This window comes from Gopherus flavomarginatus, chromosome 6, assembly GCF_025201925.1.
Source record: "Gopherus flavomarginatus isolate rGopFla2 chromosome 6, rGopFla2.mat.asm, whole genome shotgun sequence".
Lineage (NCBI taxonomy): Eukaryota > Metazoa > Chordata > Testudines > Testudinidae > Gopherus > Gopherus flavomarginatus.
In genome coordinates, this window is record NC_066622.1 from 107,118,890 (window position 1) to 107,132,928 (window position 14,039).

The window sequence follows — 14,039 nt, forward strand, 5'->3', positions numbered from 1 at the left end:
CTTGAGTCTCTTTTCCCTTTTGGGACATCATCTTTAATTTAGCAACAAAGAGTCCTGTGGCACCTTATAGACTAACAGAAGTATTGGATCATAAGCTTTTGTGGGTGAATACCCACTTCATCAGACGCATGTGGTGGAAATTTCCAGATGGATTTCCACTCCATACGGCTAAATGCAGTGCCTTGACACCATGCAAGGCACTGCATTTAGCCTTGTGGAGTAGAAATCCATCAACCTCATGAAGAAACTTGCTTCTAGAAATTTCCACTACATGCATCTGATGAAGTGGGTGTTCACCCACGAAAGCTCATGCTCCAATACTTCTGTTAGTCTATAAGGTGCCACAACGCTCTTTGTCGCTTTTTACAGATCCAGACTAGCACGGCTACCCCTCTCATACAACTTTAATTTAATACAGGAGAAAACTCTTGCCTAAAAAACTTCTTGCAAAACTTCTCTTCAATCTGATAGAATTGTACCTAAAGGATTTTCTTGTAATGAGGAAAATTAAAATAATTTATTTATTGATGAGCTTGATATACTGCGTTGCTGGTAGATTCAGCAACATTGCTGATCTATCCCATTTAATGTATGTACAGTGCCCAGAATAGTGGGGCCTTTGGGTACTACTGTAATACAAATGAGTTGATATTGATCTGAGTATGCTGGTTTGCTGGTGAGCTAGGCTGGGGATGTGGAGAATGCCCCCATGAAAGTGTTCCATTTGTAGTCCTGTCCTTGGGTCATTGTTGGAGCCAGAGTCAAGGTGGGCATTTTGCTATCTTGATAATAGATGGACATGTTAGCTGTGTTGCCAGGGACATTCAAGGGGATGGAAAAACTGACTTGTATTCAGTGAGTCACGCCTTATTCCATTGTGGATCCAAAGGCACATGTTGAATTTGTTCTGACAAGGGGTTGCTTTTCTGATAGTGTGAGGAGGAGGTGGAAATCAGTCTGCTGTCATCACCAAACCTTGTTCTACGTCAGGGAAATAGTGAAAATTTGGACAGAAGTGGTATAATGGTGACTTTTCCTCTGTCAATAGATCAGAAGAGGACAGTATTACAATTCAGGCAATAAAGTGATTAACATTAATTGGATAGTAATTTGAATATAGGAGACATCTGAATTATGAGCAGTAATATCATATGTACTTCAGGTAGGGTGACCAGATGTCCTGATATTAGGATCTTTGTCTTATATACACAGCTATACGGTCCCCTCACCCCCTTGAAAAAAGTGTCCTGATTTTTCACACTTGCTGTCTGGTCACCCTATGTGAAGGTTTTCTTCTGCTGAAGTTAGATGCTAATAAAGGATCAGTCTGATCATCAAGGGTATAATGAAAGGATAGGTCCAGAACCAGCACATGTTGGAAATGGTTACTATTGCTTTCATAGAATCATAGGACTGGAAGGGACCTTGAGAAATCATCTAGTCCAGTTCCCTGCACTCATGGCAGGACTAAGTATTATCTATTCTAGACCATTCCTGACAGGTGTTTGTCTAACCTGCTCTTAAAAAATCTCCAATGATGGAGATCCCACAACCTCTCTAGGCAATTTATTCTAGTGCGTTACCATCCTGAGAGGAAATTTTTCCTAATGTTCAACCTAAATCTCCTTTGCTGCAATTTAAGCCCTTTGCTTCTTGTCCTATCCTCAGAGGTGCTTTCATGAAGTACCTACTAATAACTATGCTCAATGAAAATCCAAAACAGAAAAATGGTTCTGCATTACAACTCATACCAATGCTTGTGAATTATTTTAAAAAAAGAGGGGAAAAAAGTGGGATGGTCCAGTGGTTAGGGTAGTTGCCTAGGACTTGGGAACCTGTAGTGAGGACAAATACATTAAAGACTGTTAGGTGCTCAGATATGGTGCTGATGGGGACCATATAAGTATTTACTATAGAATGAGGATACGAGAGTGCTTCATATAACAATTTTTTTTTGGTGTTTCAGAAGACAGGAGGGTGGGGAGTAGTCTGTGCTCAGCCTCCAGTTGTAAGTTGGTAATAGACAAAATGTGCTACTATTTTCCTCTACTGATGTTAAAACCTCGTCCCTAAACATGTATACAGACGATAAACTCTTGAAATTCTGTCCAGACTTCTTGTGATCAACATGTAAAGTAGTAGCAACAATTTGTTAGTACCCTCAATTTGTAGCTTAATTTTCGAAAAGGATTATGAGCTGGAAATTCTCTCTGCTTCTGCCAGACCTTGATCCTTAATTTGCCAAATATCAATGAGTATACCTGTGACGGTTATGCAAATAATCCCATGATGTGGTGGAGTGTGGATAGAATAATAAATGATTTCAGTATCTGCTGCTTTATCTTAGGACTTTAGCTAGGGCATTAGTTGTCAGTTCACTTCTCTCTTAGGGACAGCAAAGGCATTCATTCAACTGTTTGGGAGAGCCAAGTCCTGTTGGCTTTCTCTCAGCTCTTCTTAATTAGAGGAACAATGTTCATGGTACCAAGTGCCAACCTATGTTAGCTAGGCCATCAGTAATGGGGAATGATATTGTACCAGTCCTGGGAAGCTGAAGGGTTCGGCCTTCCTCACAGGAAGCCTAGTTGCTGTGGTGTTAAGCATATGGATTGTGGAGGGATAGAAGAATCAGACTTAATGGAGGCTAAAGAATGGTACTCTGTCTTGCACCAGCAATGCTAGTTTTATAAACTAGGACAACACAATTTCACAGGAATGTAACAAACCTTTTCAGAGACATCCAAACAACCCAGGTAGGAAAACAAACAAAATAGCCTTTAGCTAACTGTTTGTTTGCTTTACGTTAGGGACAGATCCTTTTAACTTCAGCCAGTTTTGAAGGTTGCGTAACTGGCTTACTATAAAAGCAGCAAAGAATCCTGTGGCACCTTATAGACTAACAGACGCTTTGGAGCATGAGCTTTCGTGGGTGAATACCCACTTCATCAGATGCGTGATGCATGCATCTGACAAAGTGGGTATTCACCCACGAAAGCTCATGCTCCAAAACGTGTTAGTCTATAAGGTGCCACAAGATTCTTTGCTACTTTTACCGATCCAGACTAACACAGCTACCCCTCTGATACTTGGCTTACTATGACTTGTTTTAAATTCATGTGAAACAGCTTTCAAAAGAGGTTGGTTTCATGCTGTGTGAAGTGAACAGGAGTGTAAGTAGGTGATCTAGCTACTATACAGAATGAAGTGGGTGCTTTCAAATCTTGCCGAATAGCTACTGGTTAGGAATGTTGTTTTCTGTTTCACCTTTTCATTTTGGTTTAGGGCATAACTTAACAGGGTGAGGGTATAGGTGCTGGAACCAAAGGTGCAGGGGTGCTGGCATGATGTGGTTTCCATTATACACAGGGTTTACAGTTTAGTTCAATGGCTTCAGCACCCCCCCTATAAAAACTGTTTCAGCATTCCTGGGTGAGGGTGGCAGGTTTTCTAGTACCAGCAAATATTTTTCTGGCTGGTCAAAAACTGGGCCCCTGGAAACCACCCCTGACTTGTCTTCATATGGAGTTGTTCCTGATTGATTAACTCTCTTGTGTCCATGTAGTCTCCATAGATGCAGCTAACCAGGAATAACTCCGCGGAAGGACGAGCCCCTGAGTGGGTTTCACATTTTCAGCAAAACAGCATATCACGCAGTGTCAGGACTAGTATTTAAAGGGCTATGCCTGCAGCTATTCCCTCACGTGTCAGAGGGCAGGTGGGGCCCCGGGTCCTTTAACGCGGGCTGCTGCAGCCCCAGCTGGCTGGCGGGGGGCGGGGCCGAGCTGGGGGCGGGGCGAGGCGGGGCTACACACGGCCGGGGCTCGGTGGCGTGCTCGCCTCCAGCCGCCAGAGGCCGCTGTGAGGCAGCTCAGCCACGCCCCGCGCTTCCGGGCCTGCGCAGGGGCCGCGTGTGTCCGGGACTCTTAGAGCCGCCGCAATGAAGCCGGTGAGGGGCCCTGGGTTGGGCTCTGCGGGGCAGTGGGGGACTGGAGCTGTGAGGGGGAGAGCCGTGCCGGGAAACGGGGCCGTGTGTGTGTGGTGGGGTCTGGGGTAAGGGCTTGGCACCGCGGGGGAAGCGGGGTCCCGTGGGGTGGCTGTGGGAGGCTCGGAGCCGGGGGCACAAGCCGCTGTGTGGGGGAGAGCCGGGGCGGGGGATGTGGCTGTAGGAGGCTCGGAGCTGGGGGGCACAGGGACTGTGAGGGGGAGAGCCGGGCCATGGGAGGGCGGCTGGCGGTGTGGCGCCCTCCCGCGTGGCCAGGGCTATGAGCTGTGGGGGCCTGTGGTGTCCGTTTGAGGCAGGCACACGAGTTCCTTGTGCCCCGTGCCGGCTGGCCGCTGAGGCCCGCGCAGCCTCTCCAAGGCGGGCCCGGTGGTGGAGCGCAGAGAGACGGTTCCGGGGTTCTTAGTCGGCTAGAGACTGACGCCAGCCAAAGCTGCCTGTCTCTGTGCCGCCTTGTCCCCGTCAGCAGCCCCTCAGGCCTGGTGCTGAAGAGGAAGGGTGAGGAGATAGACGAGGCCTGTGAAAGCCCTCATGTGAAGAGGCAGCGCTGTCCAGTTACTCCTCTGCCTTAAACCTCTTCGGGAGCAAGCCCGGCACCTTTTGAAATGTTCACTTCATCACCCCTACAGATAACTCAGAAGCACATCCGTGATATCTTATGGAAATTGGCTTCCAATATTGCTGATAGTAAAATTCACCTGGACATTGTACTCCCATGGTTCTTGGGAGCCCTAGTCATGAACTAGGTCTCCATCATTCTACATGCTATACAGCAGGGATCGACAACCTTTGGCATGCTAGGTTAAGTCCCCTGGCAGGCTGGACAGGTTTGTTTATCTGCCGCGTCCGCAGGTTCGGCCGATCATGGCTCCCACTGGCTGTGGTTCACCTTCCCAGGCCAATGGGGGAGATGGGAAGTGTCGCGGTCCGAGGAAGCTACTGGCCACCACTTCCTGCTGCCCCCATTGGCCTGAAGCAGTGAACTGTGGCTAGCGAGAGCCGCAATCGGCCGAACCTGCGGACGGAGCAGGTAAACAAACCGGCCCAGTCCGCCAGGATGCTTACCCTGGCGAGCTGCATGCCAAAGGTTGCCGATCCCTGCTGTACAGCTTATCCTAGGAACAGATCACAGAAATATCAATTAGGATTGTTCAGAAATGTTTATGTAAAATTTTTGACCTGTTTGTTTCCAGGTTATTCCACTTAATACATTAATTTCACTAATTAGGAATTGGGTATACTTTAAATCTAAGCACAGAAATCTGTTCACAAGATATGTTATCCAGCACAGGTGTTAGTGAGGGTTAGCATGTCTGGTTTAAATCTTTCACTTAAATTTAGTGCTGCTTTTTTTTTTTTTACAAAAATAAACATGACTCTTCAGTTAACTGAAGTTTTCTGTTGATTTCCAGAGAAAAAATAAAAAACGAGTTCCAAGCTTTCGCAAGTTGCTGAAAACTAGTAAAGTAAAACTTGACAATAAGTTAAAGAATAAACAGTTTAAGCAGCAGAGCATTGCTAAGAAATATCGAAAAGAGCAAAGAAAACTTAGGCAAGCTGTCAAAGATGTTACATCCAGAACATCTGTTCCATTGGAAGAAAACAAGAAAAAACATGCAGGTGAGTGTTTGCTTGTGTCAGATAGTGAATTTAGCAAGGTTTCTGATCCATTTTGCATAGATGGGGATGAGAGGTAAGCATGACGTTGTAATTTTTATCTAGTGAAACCAGGACTGAACCCAATAGTTAAAAATTTGTTCTTTATTCTGATACTGCCATTAGTGAATATGTACAGACGCTTGAGTCTTGATTTTCCTTTTTGTAGATTATCATCAGTCAGTTCTTTGCCACTGCATCAAAGAGTTACTTGCATGGAGTGTGGTGAGAAAATTGTAATAATGCTTAGATTATTTTTTATGCACGAATAAACAGTATACAGTGCTTTACAAAATGAACTGCAGGAAAAATATGACATCAGAGTTGCCCATTATAAAGACAAACTTATGCTTCAATATTCACACAATCACTTTTTTTCATTCCTGACGTCTCTGAATTTTCTTTTCTTATTCTCAAAACTGCTTGCATAGATTACTGTCTGGACCAATTTATGTTCAGTATTATGTTTGGTAACTGCACTGCTCACTTTCTTGTGTCCTATTCCAAACTAGATCCTGAGCCTGTTATTTTTCTGGCTGTCAGGTTTATACATTCCTATAGACTCAGACTCAAAAGCTATATTGAACCTGAATTCCTAACTACTCTGTCTTTTTAAAACAAGCCCACATATCACTTAAGCATGTCAAAAATGTTCATATAGATTCCTTGATGATGGAGCTTGCACGTGGTATGATGCAGAATGCACATGTACTAGCTTTTATCTTCTTTTTTCTTCAAAAAGAGAACAAAACCACCTTCCTAACACTAGAAATATGAAGGAAAGAATTATTTGGGCATGACTGCCCCAAATGAAATCCTTTTAGATGGGATTATTCTTCAGTCAGGTTTATTTGACCTACTGAGATTGATGAGGTCCTTTTTTTATTATCTAGATAATGGTTGTAGAGCCAGGAAGACTTAAGGCCCCGATTTTGCAAATACTTATGTGAGTGACTTTATTCGTAGGAATAGTTCTACTATTGTATATGGGTCTAATCACGGGACTAAAGTTCAGCATGTGTGTTTGTAAGATTGGGGCTGGAGTGTGGAGCTGAGAAGATTGACAAATACAGGAAAGGTGTATTTTGAAGTTTGCATACAAGTGCAGTGGCTCACAAGTCTATCCATTGTTCTCTGATACAGCTGAAAGAGAGGAGGAAGAGGAAGCTCTTCCACTGGATATGATGGATGAAGATGACCTGAAATTAATGGAAGATTTAGCTCAAAAAGCATCATTTGTAACGAGAGACCTTTCTTCTGTGTAAGTATTCTGATGTACCCCTACAGTCCGTAAGCTGTAGTGAGGTTAATAATGCTTCCAATTTTAGACTTTTCTTGTTCTAGTCACACATTTTCTATTAACACATTCATCAACACTACTGTAGCAACCCTCTAATGCTGGGAAATTACTTTCTCCTAAGATACCTTGTCTGCACAATTTTCACTCCTGTCTCAGCTCCCTCGTGTGAGGCAGATGGAATCCCCAAAGCTCAAGATGTTTTTTGGTTCCTACAGGCAGTGGTAGTAGCTAGGGAGAAGGAACCAGTCTCCTACTAGTGGTCACATGTAGGAAATGCCATGACCATGGGAGCTGTGAAGTTAATAGTTTGTTCTAATTTCCAGTATAAACTAAACTTTTCTGTTTCATGGGTTATAAAAAAATTGCTTCATTTGATATAGAAAGTATCAGCTCAGAGGACTCTCTTTTTTTAAAAGAATATTGATTTGGAATTAATTTTGGCTTTTAAAAAGAAGGAAGTAACTTTCTGCTTCCAACATTTATGCTAATCCTAATTCAAATGGATTTTCTAAAGTTTTATAAACTATTAATCAGTAATGTAGACCAGTGTCTGAAACATGCTAAAAAATAATTTTTGACATACAGAGTTACAGCTTTCCTGCATTTGTCATGCTATGTAAAATGCTGTAGCTGGTCTTCAAGGTGTTATCTAAGATAAAATTTTATTTTTAAAACACAGCTCGGTTTCCAGATTTGTTATAGAACAGCTGAAATAGAAAACTGTAAATGTGTGTATTTATTGAATTACATTGTGCAAGTATAGATCTTTTAGTTTGACGAAGTTTCTTTTCATTTTAAAAAGACATTTTTAAATTGTTGAGATAGACGTTTGAAAATTAGCCACTGTGCCAAATTTTTGTTACTTCATATTGTCTTCTAAAGCACAGAATGTAGCATTTTTCAATTTTAAATCCCATATTCTTCTGCTTTTTATTCCTATCAATTGTGAAAAGTTCACAGAAATGTCCGCATTGTAGCCACTATGGCCAAGATCCACAGAGGGACTTTAAGCACCTAAGTTCCAGTTGTAAAAGCCACTACAACCCACAGAATCCTCTCTCAACTGCCATGTAACCCTGTAGGCACCTACATCAGTGCCTAAAGTTTTGCTGTAAAAGTTCTAAGTTCTGCTTCTGGTCATGTCTGCTGCTGCCACACTCTTGGTGCTCAGGTGTCCATCTCTTGCCTAAGCCTCAGCATGATTCATAAACTGGGGGAATGCCTATTTTAACTACAGGGCTTAGTTCAGTGCTCTGAGCATATCTGCTGGATCAGGCCCCATTCAGAATCTGGCCAGAGGTGGAGGTGGAGGTGGTTGTGGCTCCCTTATAGGTTTTTAGCCCAATGATTAATTAAAGTACTTGGGCTAGAGAAAAAGAGTGAGAGACTCTAGCCTGGGAGATGGGAGTTGCAAGGTCCAGTCCCTCTGCTCTAATGACTCTTTAATTATTTATTGAAAATGGAACAGCTTCAACAGCAGAGAGTGAGGGAGCCCCACATCAGAATATCCCGTAGCCCAGCAGATAGAACACTCTCCAAAGAGGTGGGAGACTCCTTTTCAAATTCTTCGTTCTCATCAGGCAGAGGAGGTAATTGAATCCAGGTGTCCCCCATCCCAGGAAAGTGCTCTAACCACTAGGCTAAAATTATAAGGTAGGTAACAGTGGCATCACCTCCTCTGACTGTTACGCATGGAGTTAGGCACTTCCCACAAGAAACAGTTTAGGTGCCTAAGCTGCTTGACTCCAGAAGAAGGGTTCCTTGCTATGCATTGCAACACATATAGGCACCTCCCTGCAGTCCTGATTTAGGTGCCTAACTGTGAGAGGGGCAGGGCTGAGGACATACCCCTCTTGTTGGCATCTCCCATTGGCTAGTTTAGACAGCTCTCTGCCTAGCTTGCTGGCTTTTGTGGTTTGCATTCTCAGGCACCTATTTCTTCCCATGCATTCCCTAGGCCACCATCTCAGGCTTTGGGGATCCTGCTGCTGTTCCATTGATTTTCTAGGTGCCTAAAAATTAGACATTGCAGTGCCTAATTCCCCTGCTGGACTATTATTTACAAAACAAAGATTTGTGTAGTCACATATAAACATATACAGGTTAGGAATCAGAACTAAATGAAAACAAATTAAGTTATGACAGCCTGTAAAAGGAGATGGCACATCAGACTATAACTAGGACACTGGTCTGTTTGCTATGGCAGATCGTATGACAGTGAGGCCTCTTTCTTCTGCTCTCTTTTTCACAGCCTACTACTTTGGCCCAAGGCATCTTGACTGATAGTAGCCACACTAATTAGGTTTTCACAGTTCTTCTAATGGGCATTTCATTCCTCTATTAAGACTGACTTACACACAAGCTTTTGCAGTTGAACTTGGAACACCCCCTATGGGCCCATTTGTATTGGCTTAAGAATGTCTGTTTTGTTTTAGATTGTTAGCAGCTAAACAGATAAACACTTTTGTCAATGCTAAGGGGTTGCACCGCTTATTAAACATTTTTGTTTGTTTTTTTTTTTTAAACTGATTTCAGTTACCAGCCCTTAGAAACCAGCTTGGGGGCCAGTGTAAAAATGCAGACATTCACAAAATAACATTACTGACTTATTTTTACTTGTAACTTTCAAATAAAGTGTTTGCTTATGAATTTTATACTGCATTCTTTTATTAAGTTAACTAAGCCATGTGCTTTCATATCTGAGTTTACTAAACATTGGAGGTGAATGGGAGGGTGGATTTTTTGTTCATTTTTATTCATAGAACAGTGAATAATAACTGGAGCGGCAACTGAAACTGACACTGAAACTCACTCAGATGTTCTGGTTCATGATGTACTGCATGACTTTTTCTTCAGGTGTAGGATTTTAATTTTGACAGCCTACTTTGAATTTACAGTTAATATCTAATTTGTTGATGAATTGAATAGTCTGTCTTACACTATACAGTGAACCTGTTCATGCTAAGAAACGAAAACAGGAAAGCGTGATTGACAGATATGAGAAAATGCCAAGGCGCATGCAGACTGAGCCAGAAAAAGAACTTATTCACCTGCTTCCTATCAAAGACAAAAGTGGCATTATTCCACAAACAATGGAAAAGCCAGGTAAGAAACAGGTGCTGGATTCAACATAACAACAGCTGGCAAGATTATATTTTATTAGTTTTTTTTTAACCTGAGTATTAGGTTTGTAATATACATTCTGTTCTTGCAGTCATCAGTGTTGCTCAGAACGAAGAGGAGGAAGACACAGAAGAAATGGAGGTGGTAGAAGGTAATAAAACACCCTGTTACACTTAGACAACTGAAAGTGATTTTTTCTGTTTATTAAAGTCATTTACCACAGAATGTATTTTGCTTAGGTGGTTTTGGAACAGACAGCTCAATTCAGTCAAGCGTCATTTTGCTCGCACAATTTGGCAGTGAGTCCTGTCTTGCTTCATGCTCACCTGCTAGAATTCCAGGACTTACAGGAAAAAATTCTGTTGCTGACTTCAGAATTACTTCATTTAATATCGTTTTGATGTGTTAATGTCTCCAGAATTGATGCTTAGGCTAAGTCCTTTGGAACTGTTGTTCCTTTTTCACCAGTTAGGGAAGAAGCCTCATTCTTAGTTCAGGAATCTCTGGCTTGCCTGGTTCATGGTGGTTATTCCAAAACACAAAAATCTTAAAATGAAGCATGTATCAGTGTTTTGAGTATATATTACCTTTCAAGAATATTTTTAGCTTGAACAATCAAATGTGAGAAACCCAGAAAACTTGGAATTCAATTTGCACTTCCACAATAAGCCACAGAGTCTCACTCAAATGATAAGTACAGCCCTAACTCTCTCAGTCATGGCTAGAGCTCATTGGGAACATGGCAATTTGTTGACAACAGAACAAAACCAGATTTCAAAATATCAAAATTTCCTGCGAACCAGATATCCTGAGTTTCCTGGCCAGTTTTAGTCAAGGCAGCAAAAGCCAAAACACACATTTGAGTAAATTAAACGGTCATCAGGAAATGCAAGTAAAGTTGTTGAAATGATATAGTATGAATTATGTTGTGATAAATTTACATCAAAATATTCTGTTGCAAATTCTCTCTCCAGTCAAACTGCCAATATTTGGTTTATGCATTGGGTTTGTATGTTGTCACGGTGTACATAGAGAAAACCACTTTCAAATTCAAAGCAGACATACACTCTGCTCCTTTTTACAAGAGTTAGAAACTCAGCTGGGGGAGTATTGAATCTTACAAACTGCCAAACTGTATGTACACATTTTGGAGGTATCTTACGTTTTTAAAAGCATTTTGAAAATTCTGCATTGCCTGTAGTTTAGAGTATGTCTGCATATCAGCCTGGGACTATAACTTCTGGCTTGAGGAGACATACCCATGCTAGCTTGGATCGAGCTGGCATGCTAAAAATAGAGTGTAGTCAGGGCAGTGGGAGAGTCTAGCCATCCCAAGTTCTTACATAGTGTCTTGGACAGGCATGTACTCAGGTAGTGAGCCCCTCCTGCCACTCATGATGCCACAACTGCACTCAGCATGCCAGCTCAGTTAGAACTAACACAGATATGCCTTCTTCAGCTGAGAATTATACTCCGCTTGATGACATACCTTTCCTGTACACCTTATAAGGGTATCCCTTCCTAGGGAGAAGTAGGTAGAGTAGAAGGATTGTAGGGGGCAGCACACCTGGAAGCATTCCTCCTTCTCTTCCTGTGGATCTCCTGGGGCCCACAGTGTTTGGAGATGCACAGTAATAGAAATCTTAAGTGCAGCAGCCTCTTGGGGAACATTAGAAAATTCATTTTGAAGTTGCCTTCCAACACCTCCACTCAAGTGATAGGAGGCTTGTGAGGGGCCCTCCAGGTGAAGGAGGCCCAAACCCCCACCACAGTGCAAGTCTGGGCTGGGCCGGGCCAAGCCAACCCCAGTCCCTCCAACCAGCCTCAGGTGCTACCTGACTACCTAAAATTGACTCGTTGGCTGGCTAGAAACCTAAATGGAGTTGGGAGATTGGTGACACTATTTATGCTTTGTGCTGCTGAGTCTAATTGGATCTCTAGTGGGTGGTTGTGAGGACCCTGGCTACCCTGGTGGAAATTAGGGTGGGCTCCCAATGAGCGTACTAAAGTTGCAAGGATTCAGAGGGCAACAACATTTTAAATTTTGAAGCTACTGATTGTGCCTGTTTAGCCTGATTGGGAGCTGATCGGGAGAGGGGGTAATGCTGAGACTCTTAATGTTTACAAGGATGTGTGGAATGTACCCTGTTCTGCTGTTCCCCTTCTCCGCTTTTGTTCACTCTTCTGTTTCTTACTTCTGTACCATCAGATCACCTAGTTTTCTCTGCTGATACCCTTCATGACCTCGTTCTCTCAGTCTCACAAGCTCTATACTTTCCTCAGCCTATGTATTTTCCCGCCCCCCCCTCCCCCCCCCACATGCACACACCTTGCAAGCCCTTGGATCCATTGGAAGTGGGCACCTTAAAAAGTCTACTGGTGTGTGCTTGTGGGACTAGGGGGAAGGGGAGCAGGAAGGCACCACTCTTTTTGCCCCTATTAAAATAGCTGACTCGAATAATCTTAATTTTTAATGTCTTCTACTCTCCGTTTTCAGGTTACAAAACTCTGCCCCAAAAAAAGCATTAGAAGTTTTACGGTTGAAAACACCTTTTTTGTTATTAAAAACTTCAGTTTAGAAACAACCTGTCATAACATATTTCCCAGATTTGGACCTTAGCGTCCAAAATATGGGTGTTAGCAGTAACCTTTTTTCCGCCCACTCTCAAATTTTCCCTTCGCTTCAAGGGTATTTGAGAGGCATCTGGGCCTGGGGATTTTTGGTGTGAGGGTGGTGTAATGAACTGCACTTGGTTGGCGTTCTTTGGGCAGTTGGCCTTGATATGTCCCAGTTCATTACACTTAAAGCATCTTCCAGCTGCCTGGTCACTGGGTCGAGGTGAGTTACTGGAGAGGTGGAAGAATAGGGTGTCTGTGGCTTTCCTTGGGTTGTAGGTGTGGTCTTTGGTTGTCCTCGGTTGTAGGGTTTATGGTCGGTGGGCTCTCTGGGGTATTCGTTCCCCTTGACAGTAGCTTTCTTGCTTTCTGCCACTTCCATCCATCTGGCTCCAATCTCCCCCGCCTCTGTGAGATTTTTGGGTTTTCCATCTTGTATGTACCGTGTTATGTTCTCAGGAACACCATCCAAGAACTGCTCCATTTGTATGAGGAGGTGCAGTTCGTTTATGGATTTAACATTGTTTTCTGATATCCAGGCCTCATAATTTTTCCCAATGTAGTAGGCGTGTTTGGGAAATGACACATCTGGTTTCCACTTTTGGGTTCTGAAACGCCGACGGGCATGATCCGGGGTTATCCCCATTCTGTATCTGGCCTTGGTTTGAAAAAGTTTATAGTCATTCATTTTCTCCTTAGGCATTTCAGCTGCCACCTCTGCTAAAGGTCCACTGAGCTGTGGCCTCAATTCTACCATGTACTGGTCTTTAGGGATGCTATACCCAAGATAGACTCTTTCAAAATTTTCTAAGAACGCCTCAGAGTCATCACCTGCCTTGTAGGTGGGAAATTTCTTGGGACGTGGAACCATAATTGGCGAAGGGTTGTTAGGATTGGCTGGGGTATGTTGCTTAGCCTTTTTTAATTCCAGGGTCTGGCGGTGGGCCTCCCTCTGGAGTTCTATCTGTCTTCTGTGGGCTGCATCTTCTTTTTCTTGTTTCCTTCTGTGAGCCACCTCTTCTTCTTCTTGTTTCCTTCTGTGAGCTGCCTCTTTTTCTTCTTGTTTCCTTCTGTGAGCTGCCTCTTCTTCTTGTTGTTTTCTTTTGTGGGCTGCCTCTTCCTTGGCTAGTTCTGCATTAATTAGTTCTATCCATCTCTTATGTTCATTTTCTTTGTCTATGGCTTGTTGCTGTGCTCGCTCCTGCCTTAGGCTTTCCTTGGAACTCATGTTTTCTGCTTTCTTGTGCTGAGGCGCCCTCTGGTGTTTATTGTCTGAACTGCAGCTTCTCTGTTGCCTCCTGGGGTCTGCCTAGCAACAATGCCTTTTTCCCTTTCTTCCTCTAG

At 43.1% G+C, this 14,039-nt stretch overlaps 1 protein-coding gene across 2 annotated transcripts in view; it reads left to right on the top strand.

Moving 5' to 3' along the window:
• The first annotated feature begins 3,859 nt into the window (after positions 1-3,859).
• NOC3L (NOC3 like DNA replication regulator) overlaps positions 3,860-14,039 on the top strand; it is a 37,050-nt gene continuing 26,870 nt past the window's right edge. For both annotated transcript variants that reach the window (XM_050959393.1, XM_050959392.1), the window contains exons 1-5: positions 3,860-3,946; positions 5,413-5,620; positions 6,800-6,917; positions 9,904-10,061; positions 10,171-10,230. In XM_050959393.1, the coding sequence (XP_050815350.1) occupies positions 3,938-3,946; positions 5,413-5,620; positions 6,800-6,917; positions 9,904-10,061; positions 10,171-10,230 (553 nt within the window). In that variant the 5' untranslated portion in view covers positions 3,860-3,937. The remainder of the gene's footprint in view (positions 3,947-5,412; positions 5,621-6,799; positions 6,918-9,903; positions 10,062-10,170; positions 10,231-14,039) is intronic.